General features: G+C 40.0%; 3 protein-coding genes across 4 annotated transcripts in view; 1 reads left to right on the top strand and 2 right to left on the bottom strand.

Moving 5' to 3' along the window:
* The window catches only part of sm (heterogeneous nuclear ribonucleoprotein L), a 161,316-nt gene extending 158,593 nt beyond the window's left edge, over positions 1 to 2,723 (bottom strand). For both annotated transcript variants that reach the window (XM_018506705.1, XM_018506706.1), the window contains exon 1: positions 2,365 to 2,723. In XM_018506705.1, the coding sequence (XP_018362207.1) occupies positions 2,365 to 2,427 (63 nt within the window). In that variant the 5' untranslated portion in view covers positions 2,428 to 2,723. The remainder of the gene's footprint in view (positions 1 to 2,364) is intronic.
* A 731-nt stretch (positions 2,724 to 3,454) lies between these two features.
* LOC108760710 (protein RRNAD1) lies at positions 3,455 to 6,907 on the bottom strand. Its single transcript, XM_018506803.1, is given in 9 exon segments — positions 3,455 to 3,746; positions 3,817 to 3,926; positions 4,284 to 4,437; positions 4,511 to 4,813; positions 5,088 to 5,236; positions 5,448 to 5,694; positions 6,434 to 6,543; positions 6,760 to 6,882; positions 6,884 to 6,907. Coding segments are annotated over 9 exon segments (1,512 nt in total).
* A 6,182-nt stretch (positions 6,908 to 13,089) lies between these two features.
* Positions 13,090 to 17,280, top strand: LOC108760628 (probable basic-leucine zipper transcription factor Q; the record flags this gene model as incomplete). The annotated part of the gene is made up of 2 exons (XM_018506685.1): positions 13,090 to 13,279; positions 14,479 to 17,280. Coding segments are annotated over exons 1-2 (2,820 nt in total), but the record flags the coding sequence as incomplete, so codon positions are not given.
* Between the last annotated feature and the right edge of the window lie 2 nt (positions 17,281 to 17,282).

Here is a 17,282-nt window from a genome sequence, read left to right as displayed (position 1 = left end):
ATTGAAATATAAATGACGTAAGAGAAAAATCTATATACACCCTAATGTTATTGTAAATAATACAAGGATTATCCCTCTTAGAATTGTAGTACAATGATATTATAATAGATTAGAAACTTTTCCGATCAATTCGAAATCCACTTTTCAATAATAAGAATTATTCAGCTATAATATTTTTTGGGGTTTAATTCAAATTAATCGAAAAAGATTTTGCTATTCGCACATTTCCACGTTAAAAGCTTGATTTTCAAACAGCTCATCTTGTCCTTTATCGTTTATTATTCAAATTATAGATTTTGTTTGTTTGTTTTTTTTTTTTGAAGAAAAACTTGACTTTGTAAGAGAATCCATGACTAAAAAGATGTGCAATAAAATACAGTGCTTTATATGTATCTTTTAGATAAGACAAAAATTGAATACAGTGTCTTGTTTGACGTGCAAAAGTTGTTTTCCGTTTCGTAACTTTCGACAACAAAATTCTCGGTTTTCTATCAAGTATATACGCGAAATCATTTTCTCGTATCATCTTCAGAACATTTTCTCTCATTCATTGAATAATGTATGCTCATTTGATCGCATTTTTAAAAACGTACCAATAGATGGCCCACCCTGTATATACGCGAAATCATTTTCTCGTATCATTTTCAGAACATTTTCTCTCATTCATTGACAAATTTGTGCAATACAAAAAGTAGTTGGAAAAATCGCTCCTTGATTTCAACATTGACACGATTAAAAAAACATGACTTTCGAATTACATCATAAATGAGAGTCGGATAAACATTAACTTAACAATCATCAAAAGTGCACAAACTTAATTTTGTAAAAAATTGTCCCAAACGTCATAATTAAAAAATATGGTTTAAAGGAATATCATCAAAATCGTCACAACTCAAAAAGGGTGATTTTTTCCCTTTTTGACTCAAGATTGCCATGCTCCTTTTATATCCAACATAACATCTGAAATGAAAATAACAAAAATGACATTTGATCATGTTAAGAATATATTATATTATATGTAGAATATATTGTGTATTATATTCCTCTGTAGTAGAATATATCATATTATATTCTTAGCATAATCAAATGTCATTTTTGATCATTTGATTAGTCAATAATTTTCTGTCAAGTTAAAAAGGAGTTTCCTTCCTTTCTTGAGAAGCTTAAGTTTGTCACTTTTGAAATAAAGGAGCAACATATTAGCAGTCACCATACATTCTTTTCACATTCAAATTGCTCATGCTGTTCTAAACAATTAAGTATTTCAACGAGAATTCTACAATTCGCACAGAATATTTTTAAAAATGCAAAAAGCCACAAACCTTGATTCGTAATTTGTAATCAAGAAGCACAATGACAAGGAGAGATGACGCATCCCTACAAATTTAACCAAAAAACACATCAAATCAAGAGAAAGTCAAAATGACTTCATTTTCATCTCGTAAAAGTCAAAATGATGATTTTTTATTACAAAACTTGACTTGTGTGTGTGTTTGTTTCTTGACGTTAAGAATTAAAATAAAATCATTTTGACTTTTTATTGAATTTTTTGTGTATTCCTTGAGTACCGATATTGGAAACAAAAACTTTCATTGGCGCAATCCTCGAGTGAATAAAATTCCCGCGGGTTTTAAAAGACTGACGGACATTTTACGCGAGGACGGACCCCGCGTCTTTCGCAGCGGGGAAGAGAGGGGAGGAGAGGGAGGAGGGGCGGGGAGGGGAGGGGAGGGGAAGAGAGAGGAAGGGGACGCATTGTGATACTCGCGCTCGGCGGAGCGACCGAATCAACGAATGCCGAACGCGGAGCAGCGATCGTCCGATCAGCGTCGGACTCGCAATTTGATTTGTCGGAGTCCGACGGGCGAGCGAACGCGCCCGACTGTTATCGGACGCGAGCGAGTCGGCCTGTCGGCCGAGCATGGAGCATGCCGGCGACGCGCGTCGCGCGTCACGGAGTACATACGTTCACGGCGTTCACGCCGTATGTCAGGAGCTCGCGGAGTAAAGGTAAATGGCGCCCCGCGCGTCTCCACGAAACTCGCGTACTCGACGGCGAGGGCGAGACGAGAGACGTCGGCCGTCGGCCGTGCCCCCCGCGATCATTATGCCGATAAATGGCGACGCGCTTCCTCGCTCGCGAGCGGGTCGCGCTTCGTCTCGCCGAGCGGAGTATCGAGAGAACGTGGAGTCGGACGTCGCGTCGCGCTTCGTCTCGCCGAGCGGAGTATCGAGAGAACGTGGAGTCGGACGTCGCGTCGCTTCGCGTCGCGGCGCGGCGCGGCGCGACGAAACGGGATGGGATGCGTCGCGTCGCGTCGCGTCGCGACTCGACGCGTGATAATGATTGGCGCGCGCACTCACCCTGTGTCCAGATTCCTCGAGCCGCTGCCTCTTGGAGTGAGGACCGTCTCCGTTGAATGCCATCCTCCGTTATATACCGGGCGATGATACGTTTGAATCGGGACACTCGGCGCTGCACGACGGCGACAGCGATAGCGAGACAGCGACGACAACGACGACGATGACGACGACGACGACGACGACGACAACGACACGAGCGTGTTGTGTATACCGCTCGTGATATACCTTTTAACACCGTGCCGACAATCTTCGTGCACGCGGACGGGGAAGGGGGGAGGAGGAGAAAATAATAATCGGTAGGACACACGACGCGGCGAGAACAGACAAACGCGCGAGAGCGGCTTAAAGGAAACTGGATCTCGCCGGAGGACGTCAACGGTTCGTGCGAACTGGCAACCGGCTACTGCGACGCGCCCTGCCGGTGGCGCCACGGAACGCTTTGCGTGGCCGTCATTAAGCCGCCGTTGTGCGCGCCAAACGCCGCCGGAGTATCGCGCTCCGATTGGCCCGTCACTCGCTCGCGCGACGTGCCGCTCGCTCCCATTGGATCTCGCGAATCCACTGAATTTTCATGAGAGATAATATCGGAATGCGCGCTATCGCAATGTGTATCGGGCAAACAAAATACACTTTCTGAATGTAATCCAATCAGTTTACTTACCGAATCTCTACGATATCTTTCATTAAAGCATATTTAACTTTTCATATTCAAATTTAAATCTAGAGTGTCAATTGTTTGGTTGTCTAATTAAAAAATGAAATTTTATAATGTTAAAGTAAAAATGCATATTCAATTTTTATATTCAGTTTTAAATCTGTAGCGCGTATCAATTGTTTAATTGTTTAATTTTCAAAAAATTTAAATTTACGAAGTCAAATGTATAATCTTCTATCAAAATATGTTACATTCAAGAAAATAATTTGAATTTGAAAAAGGTTTATCTTTAATTAAATTGAATAAAAATTTTTAAAAGATTTACTTCAGAGCTCTAGAAAAAAATAACACTTTTTATTTAAAACAATAATATTCGATTTAATTAAATCTTTAAAATTTTATTGTGATAAAAGGTATAAAAATTTTTAGACTTAATCAAGAGAGCGATTGTTCAGTATTTTTCATCGATAACAATAAAAAATTTCGAGGAGACAATCTGGGATTGAAAACAGGCTTTAATATAGGAGTGAAATTATTTTCGGATAGATACAGGAATCTATCCAACAACACCACAGTTTCCACTAATGGTGCTATCATTATACGCAACGCTCCGAATATCACAATCTGCCGCCATTGATTTAGATAACATTTTATTTGCGGATTTTGAAAATCTGAATCTTTAGGTCGGAGATTTGGCTCGAAATCTGCAGTTGCGGCCATACAATATCTAAAAAAAAACTTATTTAATTATCGCTATAATAATACACAGAATTTTGATAATCATAATTTTACTCAACTGTTCAAACGTAACAGGTCTCGTCACTTTGACGTTCCTCACTTGAGTATGACGTAGCTGGCTATTTTGTTTTACTAGAACGGTTTCTAAAGCGGCTCTATAAGCGTGCACCTAAACAAAAAAATCCAGTTCAAATATCAAACTTATGATGCTTTAGGGCAACTGCGATCAAACTCTAATTAACTTGGTTGACGTTACATGCTTTACCAATAGGAGAGCACGAAACGTCATTAATTCAACCTAGGTTGATGCAAACCCGATAGGGCTAAAAACGCTATTAATCAACAATATTTTATTAAGTAATAAAACTATTGAATCAATAGAATTATGTTTCATATATTAAAGAAAAGATTAAGAATAACGAACTGTATATTAGAAATTTTATCTTGAGCGATTTTGCCGGTTCAATTAGTCGCTAATTAAGTTAATCGGAATTCAGTCGAAGTCGTCCTTAATACAATACTTAACTATTAAATCTTCGTAGTTCCCAGTCTTTAATTTGTCACAGTAGCTCTCAATAGCATGACATGCCACTTCTAACGCTGTATAGGACAATTTGTGTTTTGTGAATGAAGACAGATATTTACTGAGTGGATATCCATTTGAAACATCCGCTGGATTTCTAAATGTATCACATTATTTAGTACAATCGTAATCTCATAAGCGTTATTTTATAATGTATCTGATAAACGTACTTTAATGTCAACTTCATGTAACAGCACCCCACAATACAAATGAATCTTGTCTCACATTGAGATGCGTAAAGTCTCAGTAACGTGGCTGCAAGATCTCCACACGGATGCAGCCCCACAATACCAAATCCAGATTTCTTGCTATTTAAATTAAAATTATCGGAGAAAGTTCTTCTTATATCCTTGATTGTTCCTGATAAATCAGAATCAGTATCTTCCAGTTTGATTGATATGTGTTGTGGCGTATTTACTGGCAAATCAGGCAGATGTTTAGATAGAGACACTAACAATTCCTTATCCCATTTTCTGTAATTAAAATGACAGATAAATAATAGTAAAGGAATAATAAGATTGCTATTCGCAGAACACAATCTGAAAGTAATATTATATCAATATTATTATTTCCTACTCAGCGATATAAATATAATATAATATAAATGTAATATATAACGTATAGTATACGTAATGGTAAATAAGAAATTATAACAGCGAGGTAATGTTATTTCCTTGTCCAGTTTATATTCTGGGTAGTAATTAAACCAGCGAGATTGCTTAGAGTAAAAAAAGAAATACGGATTACCTGGCTTGCTGCGACAGTAATGCGTCTTGTTCAATACATATTACATGTAGATCGTATTTAAATGCTAGAGATCTGGCTAAATGACCCACGCCTGCTCCGACATCTACAATGCATTCAGCGTTGGACTCTTGTGCACAGTCTGCGCATACCTATGCAAAGATAAACCTCTTATAAAGATAAATCTCTTAGGGTTTATAAATATCTCGCGTCTAATCTAAAACACAATCCCAAGCAAAATAACGTCAATGTGAACCGACTGATTGAAAAATGACTTAATAATAATTTAAAAACCATTTTGATGTTATTTTGATGCCATAATGATTTTCCGCTAAGAACTGAAAAATATGTGTAGCTATATACCCGCGCTATCTGTTGTATCTCATGACGTTTTTTTATTTTAACGTGTTTCAAAAAGAGATTATGTTTTTTCCGGGAATCATGTAATCCTTCATTTTTACATTCCAAGACAAAATTTTCCGAACTATTTTCAGTCTTTTTTCTTCCATTGCATCGCCAGACGTTTTTGTCATTTTGATGATCTCTATTTAGCTGCAAATTTTTTGCAACCTGTCGAAGTGTCAGCAACGACAATGGCCATACGCGTGAGCTGTAAAACGAATTGCATTGTAAAATTATAGGCAGAGAGCCCACAAAAATATGATACACTCCTCGTTCGTGTTAATTATATTTGAATTTGAGATGTATTTGCAGATTCATGTTTTATATCCAGCATAAATTAAACATTCTAGTAATATTACAGAAATATTACAACGTTTCAGCAATTACAATAACATTGCAAATGTTGCAGCAAATATATTGTGCTATATGAAAAGGATTAAAATTGTCACAAATCTCAACTTTAATCTCGGTTTAACTTACTTTTTGTCGCTTTCTAACTCTGAGAAATATATATGTATTATGTTCATATTAATTTCTATCAATTCAGATTAACTTTAATCTCGGTTTAACTTACTTTCTATTTTTTCCTAGTTTTAAGAAATTAAAAAAAAACATAAAAAGTAAGTAAAACCGAGATTAAAATTAATCTACGTTGGTAGAAATGGACATTAGGAAAAGATGAAGAGTGAATTAAACCGAGATTAAAGTTAATTTACATATGCCCGTTTCTAACCGATATAGATTAACTTTAATCTTGGTTAAATTTACTTTTCATCTTTTCCTAGTTCTAAGAATTAGAAAAAGATAAAGAGTAAATTAAACAGAGATTAAAATTAATCTACATGCGCAGAAATGGACAAAAAAATGGACACAATTCGAATGAATTTGAAGTCAATCGGTAAAACGATTCCTCGCGCTTGCCGACCGATGTGAAGTCTCGCGCTTACCACGAGATGTCGCCAGCTAACCACTTTCCGAATTCGTCGGGCGACACGGTTTGCAAAGTGGTCCTCCAGCTGTTCGGCAGTCTCTTCCACAATTGCTCTTGGAAGAAATCCTACAATGTGATTCGTCAAATTTCGAGGTCAATATGCTGTTCTCAAAAAGTCAAGTGAAAGATGACAGACGAAAGATACGTGAAATATGTATTAGGTGTATTTACGATGACACATCAACACATGTATGCAATTAGGTTGAGAAAGGGAGAAATGCAGTTCAAGAAACGCTCCAGAATGCTGTGCGATGCTAAAGCTATCATTACTGAATTACGTACCACGACATACGAGTCTAACAACCAGCCGTATGTGTCTAACACGTTGAAGATTCTCTCGAGTGTTACGCGAGCCTTCGAGCAGGTTCTGCATGTACACGTAACCACGGGGGCGGCCATTGTTGTGTCGAGATGGACGAATAGCTCGCATTACTCCGTGATAGGCGATTATACCTTTACTATATTATTATAAACTTAAACTTACGATCTAAAGGCAGATTTATCTCTCATGTTATTTATTTATCCAGCTAGACTAATGATGCTTTTTTTATGTCATTTAGGCCCAGTTCCACCAATGAAAAATTAAAAAAAAGATAGAGTAAATCGAGATTAAAGTTAATGTACATACTTAAACCTCTGTTATACAACACGTTTAATTGGGTTTAATAACATCCGTAGTTATGAAATTAGCCAATCATAGCTGTTCTTCGGAAGAATGGAACGACTGTGATTGGCCAGTTTCATGATTATGGATATTATTAAACCTGATTAAGCCCAGTGAGAAATGTAGTCATTGATAGAAACAGACAAGACCCAGTTCCATGATCAATTTTAATCTGGGTTACATCTCACCGTTTATCTTTTTCTAATTCTTAGGCCTGTTGGAAAGAGATGAGAAATAAATTGAACCTCGGTTAAGAGTTAATCGTGAGTTGTGAGTTGTGAAACTGGGCCTTGGAATTAGTAATTCTTAGAATTAGAAAAAGATAAAGGGAAAAATAAAATCGAGATTAAAATTAATCTTATATTAGCTGAACTGGGTCTGAAGGTTATTAACACTTTCTGTTCAGGCTGCGTTGAAATTCGCAATTTTATATACATATATATCAATATATCGCAATATGTATATATTTTCCTTTTTGATCTATTATTATCGGAAATTATTAGAAAGTCACATGTTGTGTGCCACTCTCATGTGTACTCGCACATGTGAGAGACAACTGATTTATTGCGAATGAAATGGAAAGTGTAGCACGTGTATGCGAGAATTTTACGTTACGGTATTTATAAATTCTAGTGCACGATCATCCTCCGGCTCATTTTCATCTCGTAAAAGTAAGAAACAAATGACCGTTTGCTCTTTACAGGCCCGAGACTGGGGGTCTTCGCCGACGTACGCACGTCAGTGGTAGCACGAGTGATTTAGCCGAGGAGAAAGTTAATACTTATTATTATTCACGCTTCTTTATGATTTATTAAATTGACCGTGATAACGCCCGCGCCGCGGCGCTCGGAAAAGCTGCCAGCCGACATTTTTAATTGATTGGAAAATATAATGTGGAGAGCAATTTTTTCCTCTTTTCCTTTTCCGACACAGGACCGATTCGCGCCGGTTGCGATAGGCGCGAAGTGAGAAACCGCTGCACCTGAAATAGAAAGTGCTTCGGGTGTAACATCAATTACCGGCAATTTTTCGTCTGATACGACCCGCAGTATGTGTAATTATATAATGCAGTTATGCGTTTTCCGCCGATATACAGTCGATACCCGCGGATGACCTGAGAGTGGCGTTAAAACTTCTCTACGGATGGCAGCCGGCATTTTAGATTCCAATTATAAAAAACCACAACGGTTATCATTCCATAAATCTCGCTGGGAATAAAAGTCACCGCGTAACTTACGGGCGCATTACATCGCTTGTCAGTTTCGGTTGGCTCCATTCTTTAATTAGTTAAGACTCGGATTAACGCCTAAGGCGTGTAATACTTTTGTAGCTTATGAAAGATTCTTCTCACGTTGAAAAACATGAGTGAGAATTTTCTGCCTTGTGAATTATAAGGTCACTGCAGGCCAATAATTTAATCCGCGTATTTGGTAATCGGATTATCGCAAATACGTGCAGTTAAAATAAAATGAAAAAATAAAAAGAAATCAGAAACAAATAATCGAATTACAACACAAAATTGTTAAAAGATCTAATCTTGATCTCTTGCCATTACTTTTTATCTACTTAAAATCTAATCTTAATCTCTATATTATTTTTCTGATTTTATTTTTTCTCTTTCTAAAATCTATTCTAAAATTTTTAGTGAAAAAAAAATACGTTGTATTTTTATTTTTAACAAAGCGATTTTAATATTTTTAACCAATATTCTAGAAGGATAAATGGATGCAGAAATATATATAAAAATAATTGAAAAATTTTGCTGAAGTATCAAAAAGTTTAGCAATAGATATAGATAGATCTGAAAATAAATTTGTTGTACTATCAAAATTATATAAAATACATAATAATTATATAAACGTTGATAGCAAAGTCAATAGTTAGCCACCAATTTAAGCGTCCTACATAATTATTTTGATGGTCCAAACAAAATTATCTTTAGATCTATCTAGCTAAATTTTTAAATACTTTAACAAAACTGTTAAAGTATTATGAAAACTCTATAAGTTTTCATAATTTCATCGTTAGGTTTATTTTATAATCATCGCCCGAGATTCGTATATGGAAAAAGCGAACGTGAGAAAGGTCTCGATCATCAACCTAGTATGGATAACGACACTCGACAAGGTCTTAAAGAAATGTCGCGTTGAATGCACAATCTCATAGACGATGAGAACCGTTTGTAGGCTTTGTTTATTAATTATAAGAGGGAGCGTTATTCCCGCAACGTCCCACTTTACGGGCACTTTCACTCTTCAACAGTTACGTTATTGCTCATGAGCGGACTGCTCTCGAAGAACCGTATATCGTTAGTGTTCGTGTAAGAGGATCCGTATCCTCCGTGAGAACTGGGAGAATCAAATTCACAATCTTTTGCCATCGCAGTTACAAAGATTGGTCTCGCAATCGCAAAGACTGTGCGACAGAGGCATCGTTTTTCAGTTCCGAGGGAGTTTCCACGCTCCGCGTGAATAGACTCGATAGCAAGATGTAATAGCGATGTAACATAATATGAAACACACATGTAACACGTAAGAAATAAAATATGCAACAACGAAGCACCGTAAAATTTTTACTAGAACTGATCTCGAAAAAAAAAACTGATTTAATTAGATAAGCGTAATTGTGGTGGTCGTCTTGTAAACCGATTAGAAAGTGTCGTTTCTACACGCAACAGTTTTCCTGAGCAGACATTTAGTATTTGTTGTACAACATTTCCTGCGATTAACATCGACAGGATATCGTGAATTGATAGGTGATCTCGATGTTTAAACAAATGAAACAGTTAATTATTTTAATTACGTTTATTTTATATAGGATGAGAAACTCGACAATGGCGAGATCTTGCTTTTCGGTCTTGCTTTTTTCTGAACAACTTCCTCAACGGAAATTTAAATTTCACGATTGAGTTGTGTGAAATTATTTAACCTCGAAAATTGAGCAATTAACTTTATAATGAAAGGAAAGTTGGATGGTTATGTGACAATGTATTTGTCATGTTAAGAAAGAGAGAGAGGGAGAGAGAAAGAGATCATTATTTATTAAGCGTTTTAGAATCGGATCCCCTCAAACACCAAAAAGCAATACATATAGGTAAGACAATAGAATAAGAAAAATTAAAGCGAATATATAAAATACAATTTAAAAAATAAAGGTAAAAAGAAAATAAAATATAAAAGTAAAAAAGACCAAAATTAAAATAGCTATAGCATGCGCAAAGAAAGAGAAAGAGAGAGCTCTTCTTCGGAAAACACAGAGTTGACCGAGTAAACATTAGAAATGGTTACGACACCATCGTGTCACCCACATGGTAGCGCGAAAAAGTGATAAATTGTTTTCGCGTGCAAAATTATGTACGCTTAGAAGGATGTCCTAAGAACGATATCGTTTCCCAGCGAAACGATGATAACTTAGCGTGAAATATCGTCTTAGCTCGGAGATCACTGACCGTCTCGGGCGGTCAGATGGATCCTATATTTATCATCATCGAGCCTGCCGGCTGCTATTCGGATCCTCTTACGCCAACGTATAAGTGAAAGTTTGCAAGTAGGACGCGGGAATCTCGATGTCCGGAGACTCGAATGCTGGACATTCGTTGGTGCCAAAATTGATGAACATCGATATTAAGAAATACGAGAAAAGGAAAAGATTCAACTACTACTTCAAATTTTTTTGTAACTTTCGAAATTTTACCATTCGCTCGTTATTCGTTTCAGGCGTAACGGCAAATCCTGATTTTTCCCACTTCGAGCGATCTGGCTTCTCTCTAAGAGGGTCAGAAAATAAATACGATAGAAAATCATCAGCTTTGATGATCTGACCGATCTGGAACGAAGCGAGTTGCGCAAACACGTACATGAGATGTTTGCGGAACATTGCAGGGTACTTTTGCAACTGGGGGAGGTCTCTAGCGGGTCATCCCGTTCAATTGCTCCACTGAATCTGCACCTTTCGCAACGACGGACATGACTTATATACAATCTCCTGTGTGATTTCTTGCCAACGAGTTACTTCATACCACTGCAGCTTCGACATCATGCCTGGAAAAATGTTTCATGTAATTTATCAGATCAGAATCATCTATCATACGTAAGACGTAAGAGGATCTGGATAGTGTCTTGCATTATGCAAAATCTTTTTTGCAAAACAGGTAAGAAGGAAATAATTGTCGCACACATTTTTACATGCGGAACATATCACATATTGTTTATTCGTCTGTAATTTGGCTGTTTTAACTCAAATATTAAATTTATTTTATCGACTGTCGAAATAACAAGACACATATTGTTCTCGCAGTTATTATTTTAGAATTTGACGATAATTTTTAACATACTAACGAGTTATAAAATGTTGCTTAAGAGAGATTTATTGTTCAGTGTAGAAGCGTCGATTGTGTGAGCTTGAGTTCTCATTGCCACTCAGCTTTCTAACTTTGTGGGTGTTTGTGACTTACCTCACACAGTTAACGGTTCAATTTTGAGAGGAAAAACGTTGGAGATATTATTTTGTTATGCAATACTCCAACCGTTGCGCTAAGGTGAAAGATTGCTGATGAAGACTCAAACCATGGCATGAGTGGAAACTTTCAAAGTCAAGGTTTATATTTTTAATATTAAGAAGAATTGCGCTAATTGATAACCAGCGTTGACTCCTATTGCCTGTACTTTATATTACATGTTTCTTCTAAATTGTTTTAATTTAAGGAGTCTATAAAAACTTATATTAGTTTTTTGTTAATTTGTAATTTCTCAAATATTAAAATCTTTATTTAATAGAAATTAAAATTTGAATAAAAATAGAGAAAAAATAGAAATTTGTTTAAAAATGTATAATTTAGTAATAAAGGAGAAACAAACTCTACCCTCTTTTGTATGTAAAGATTTTGTTTGTGCTAAAAAAAACCAGATTGCTGACGAAAGGTTGAAGCATTTATAAACGAACATCTTATATACTTTTTTATAACTCTGTTCGTATACAAAAGTTATAAAAATATATTTAAAGTGCATATAGAAAGAGAAGATTAATCGTGGGATGCAACAGCTAACGCGATTAATCTTTGTCAATACACCTGTGATATTGCACGCTCTATTGTAGAATATATTCTATAACAAGAATAAGAAAAGTTCTCTTGCTCTTCTGCGAAATCAACGAAGCTTGCGTTTTCGTAGAATTTGCTTGCAAGGTGCAATCTGTACTGCTGTCTACATTCATGAAAGTCGGCGCGACTATTATTCTGAGAGAGAGGCAAGATTCACATTAAAGTCTAGAAATGCTAATGATATTATAATTGCAGCCGCCTTAATTGTGAACGTCCATCAAGATGATCGTTCGTGAGCAAGAGCGTTTCAGCTGAAATTATCATCAACCGATTTGGAGCGACATCCGAATCGACCGTGTATCCTTTCTCGCAGACAAGGATTATCGAACAGATCGGAAACAATCACTTGTCTCAAGGAAGTTGTAGTTTAGTGAAGCTTAGTACCGTAGCGAAAGTAATCCGCTACCGCTCCCCTTCGATCTACTGGTATTAAGATCCTTCATGTTCTTTCACCGAATAACTCCTCGTTGAGACGAGGAGGAAAGGTGAGTTTCAGTTTCGATGGGCCTTGGAGGTCGCGGAAAAGTGAGGACGCTTAGTATAATAGTCCCCTCTACGGTCGATCGCGTGGTCGGGCGGATTTGAAGAAAGTTGTCGTCGCGTATGCGAAGAAGATACATACCACACCGTACATCTCCTCTTTCTTTTTTCCCCTCTACCGTTTCCATCTACATATGCGTCCACGTGTATGACGGATACGAACACCAACGAGGCGAGTGTCGAGGAGGCACCTCGGAGAAAGGTGCTCATGCTCCACCGTCTTCGATATTAGAGAGGAGCTTCATGAAGAGCGGTGGCCGCCGATGGTGGTGGCACCGGGTAGGGAGAAACGGGCCCCTGGGCCGAGATCTGTCCTCAGTTCCCATGCGAGGTTCCGCTCGGTATCGTTCAGCCAAGCCACGTCCGATTGTCTCGAGCGGTGTCATGTCGCGAGTCAGCCGCCTCTAACGCGAGGAATCCGGCCGGTGAGAAGTGTGCAGTGAATCTCCCCACGTGGAAGAGCCCAAGAAACGATCACAGCAATGCGGTTCGCCAAGCTGGTAATTATAACAGGGCTTAACCACGAAGAGGGTGGATGGATCACTTGGACGGAGACGCTTGTACTTTCATCATAATAAGCATGTCGCGCGTGATGCCCAGACCCCCCTGCAGTTCTATCATTTATAATCAGCGAGCGTATCGACTCTCACGCACGAGGGAAAGTGCTCTAATAAATCGTGGCAGACGCGACCGGCAACGATACGATCGTTAATCGTCCTGCAGAGATCAACGGCCGTTTAATCGCGATATGTCGTCGTTTTACTCTCGGGCGGCCTTGCGATGCCCGAGGCGGGCGGTTCATCGAAAAAGAGGTGTTCGGGGCCTCATTCGAATATGCTAACCAGCACCGAGAGAGGCACCGAATTCTCGAGGTGAAACGCGCCGGTCTTAAACTTTGATTCTCTTTCTCCTTCTCTTTTTCCGTCACCCACTTCTTGGTGGATGGACTTTAAAAAATTAATCGAGTACATTGAAGCATATTCTATTGCATGGAATGGTGTTTTTAGAATCATAGAAAAGAATAGCGACAAACTTCCAATAAGAATAACTCATCTTGATTTGCTGTATATAATTAAAGCAGTTTTGAAGTACTATAGATACTTTTAAAATACAGAAATATTATTTAAAAAAAAAATATATATATATATATTTATTTATTTAATCAAGACCAAAGGTCGTCAGTAAAACATACGAAAGCTCGCAATATCTTGGTAGTGGAAGTTTGGCATTCGAACGATTTCAGAGAAAAGAGAAACATCCGCAAGTTGACCTTGCCATATCGAGAGTATAGTCACGACTGGGAATCGCTTATCAGGCTAACTGTTTCTCGATCTCGCTAGCATACCAATCGATTCGAAGCCCATTAAGGCCATCAATGAGTTTTCTGGTTATTAAACAGGTTACTCGGTTATCAGAGCGCGTTAAAAGTCTTTCTTCTTGAATTTACATCGTGTATCGTGTTAATTGATTGAAACGCTGGCACTATCAATCGGTTAACTGACAAAGCAATACATGCTGCTTTCTAGAAAAATAAATCATTTATTAAAAAAGAAACTTTATTAGAACCTGAAGTATAAAATTACATTTATACCACAAATTTTTAAGTCAATAATGTAGATTGATTTTATCAGACTAACAATATAATTAATACCGCAATATAAAAATACGTTCTGTCGCGCTGATTTCTTTTTCCTTTCAGAGACTCTTCACGGCGACGCTCCTCGTCGTCGCGACCCTCGCTAAAGAGGAAAGCTCGTCGTCGAAGAACCGAGACAAACGTCAACAGCTCGCCTTTCTACGAAAGGTGGGTCGTCTGCCGCCGTATGCGGTGCAAATGGAACCAATAGTGCAATATTCTCAGAGAGATCCTTTATACAATCCTTTGGCGAGTTCGAAGAACGACGATTTATATGGAGAGACTCCATCGAGCTATTATCAAACGGAACCCGAGCCGATTATCGAGATCATCATCAAAGAATCGAATGAGACTCTTCCAACTCCGGCGCCGCTACCACTTTCTTCTCAACCGCGACCTACCAAGGAACCCATCCAGGTCTTCTACGTAAAATACGAGAAGAAAAAGGGTTATGGAGATAAGACTCGCGTCGTTTACGATCCACCGATCCCCGCGCTGACACCTGTGGAGGAGCACGAGGAAATTAAGCCGGACAACCCGGCACCGTATGGGGAAGAGCCAACGAATACGGTGACACCGGCACCGCCTCCGGAACCATCGACGACCTTACGCGCTATCATTCGACCCGATAGCGAAGTGTACCATTCCGGTAGTAGCGGTATCCGCGTGACTTTCGGTACCGAGCAAGTGCCACCCAACAATCATAACAAGCGTAGCGACTTAGAGACGCCTGCAGGCAGTATTCAACAGCACGCCAGCAAGCCAACAACGTCGCCGGGAGCGCCGAAAAGACAGCATGGTCCTTATCAACCCCTGCAGCCCCCGCGAGTGCCCGCATTTCCGCAACAGCGTATTATCAATTCATTCCCGCCGCAACCGCAAATAACGACATTCTTGCAACAACAGCAGCAGCAGCAATCACTGCTGCAGCATCAAACGTTTCCACCTCAGCAATCCTTGAGAAATCCACCACCGCCATCGCCACCATCATCGAGACCACTGCAACGTCATCCCATAACTATTCAGGGTCTCCCGGAAGTGCAACAACGCGCGACGTTCAACAGTTTTGGTCCACCACCGCATCACGTCAATATCAATCACCCGCAGCAACCGGGATTCCCACCTGCGCTGTCGGTATCGCATCAAAGCGTTCAAGTACAGAATCGACCATTGTCGTTGCCACCAAATAACTTCGCGGAACCGCCCCAGCAACCATTACCGGTCAGATCTGGTGGCTTTAATTCGGAGCAGCAACCGTTATCCAGACAGAATGGTTTCAACGTGGAGCTTTTACCACAACCTCCATTTAAACAGCAGGAATTGGAGAAACAACGTTACCATGAGCAACGACGACAGCAAGAGTTATTGAAGCAACGGGAACATCAACGACAGCACGAACAGCAGCGACATCAAGAACATCAGCGATTCTTGGAGCAGCAGAGACAGGTCGAGCAACAGAGATTGCTGGAGCAGCAGAGACAACAGGAACAGCAGAGGCAGCAAGAGCATCAGAGACTTCAAGAACAACAACGATTGCAGGAACAGCAACGCTTGCAAGAACAACATCGGCAACAGGAGCAGCAACAATTGCAAGAATTACAGCGCTTGCAGGAGCAACGCAGGCGGAAACAGGAGCAGGAGCTCAAGTTCCTTCAGGAACAACAACGATATCGTACACAGCTTAAGTATAATCAGGTGCAGCAACCGCAATTGCAGTCGCAATTACAGCCACAATTGCAACCACAATTGCAGTCACAATTACAGTCACAATTACAGCCACAATTACCATCCCAACGACCAGGAGGTGAAATCTTCAAGGCCGTGCCTAAGCTAGAACAGCATTACGCGTTCCAAGAAAATCCTCTTCATCCCGGTCCGTTCCCACCAAATCCTACGATAATTCAATCAACGGCGTTTCCCGAACTTTCCCAAAATCAGTTCGTATCGCCGCAATCGTTCAGTGCCCTTCGCGATTCTCAGCAACTGCCTGGGATTTTAACAAATCATTTTATCTCCGGTGACGGTCTGCAGCAACAGTTAAACACGCAACAATTAAACCAGCACTTAAACACGAAGCAATCTCATCAGAGCAGTCAGCAAAGCTTCTTCTCGCAGACGCTTCCGACATCGCAACAACGGCCACAAACGACCGCAACGACCACTTTCACTCAGCAACAATCGATATGGGGCCGACCATTGTTCCAGAATAATCCCTCGCAGAAGATCTACGCGACACCGGTTAGTCCCTCCGAAGAGTTCAACTCACCGCCGACCGCTAAAACGTTCTTACCGACAACTACAAGTACGACTACAACCACAACCACCACCACCACGACTACCGAAGCATCGACCACGACGACGCTCTCGCCGAATAAGGCCGCCAAGATCAAAGAGAACATTGCGAATCTACCGGACGAGGTGCCAGACGACATTAGGGAGCAGCTGTTGAGCTCCGGTATTTTAGGCAACGCCGACATCCAGATCCTCGACTATGACAAGATCGGTGATATTCCGATCGAGAAACTGCCGCCGGAAGCTCTGTCGAATTTCTACGGCGCCGGAGGCGGTGCGGCGATCGCCGCCGGCAGCGAGCCCGTGCCGACGGTCGTCAAGAGGCCGTCGTTTAAGACAGCGCAGAAGAAGGTGACGAGTCTGACTCCCGCTATCAATCGTGGTAGCAACTCGACCAAGTTCGAGCAAGCCACCTTGCGGCCCGGTGGCGTGGAGATGAAAGTAGTACGCTTCGATCCGAATACGGAGCAAGGCCGGGCCGTGGCGGAGCAGCATATACGGGACGACGCGACCCGGCTGGAGCCGGTGACCGTGGGAACGCGCGGGGATGTCTCACAGTACAATCGTTATCTGCC

Source organism: Trachymyrmex cornetzi, unplaced genomic scaffold, assembly GCF_001594075.2.
Source record: "Trachymyrmex cornetzi isolate Tcor2-1 unplaced genomic scaffold, Tcor1.1 scaffold23, whole genome shotgun sequence".
NCBI classification, from domain to species: Eukaryota; Metazoa; Arthropoda; class Insecta; order Hymenoptera; family Formicidae; genus Trachymyrmex; species Trachymyrmex cornetzi.
Note: the sequence above shows the minus strand (reverse complement) of the source record. Positions and strands in the feature narration are given on the sequence as shown.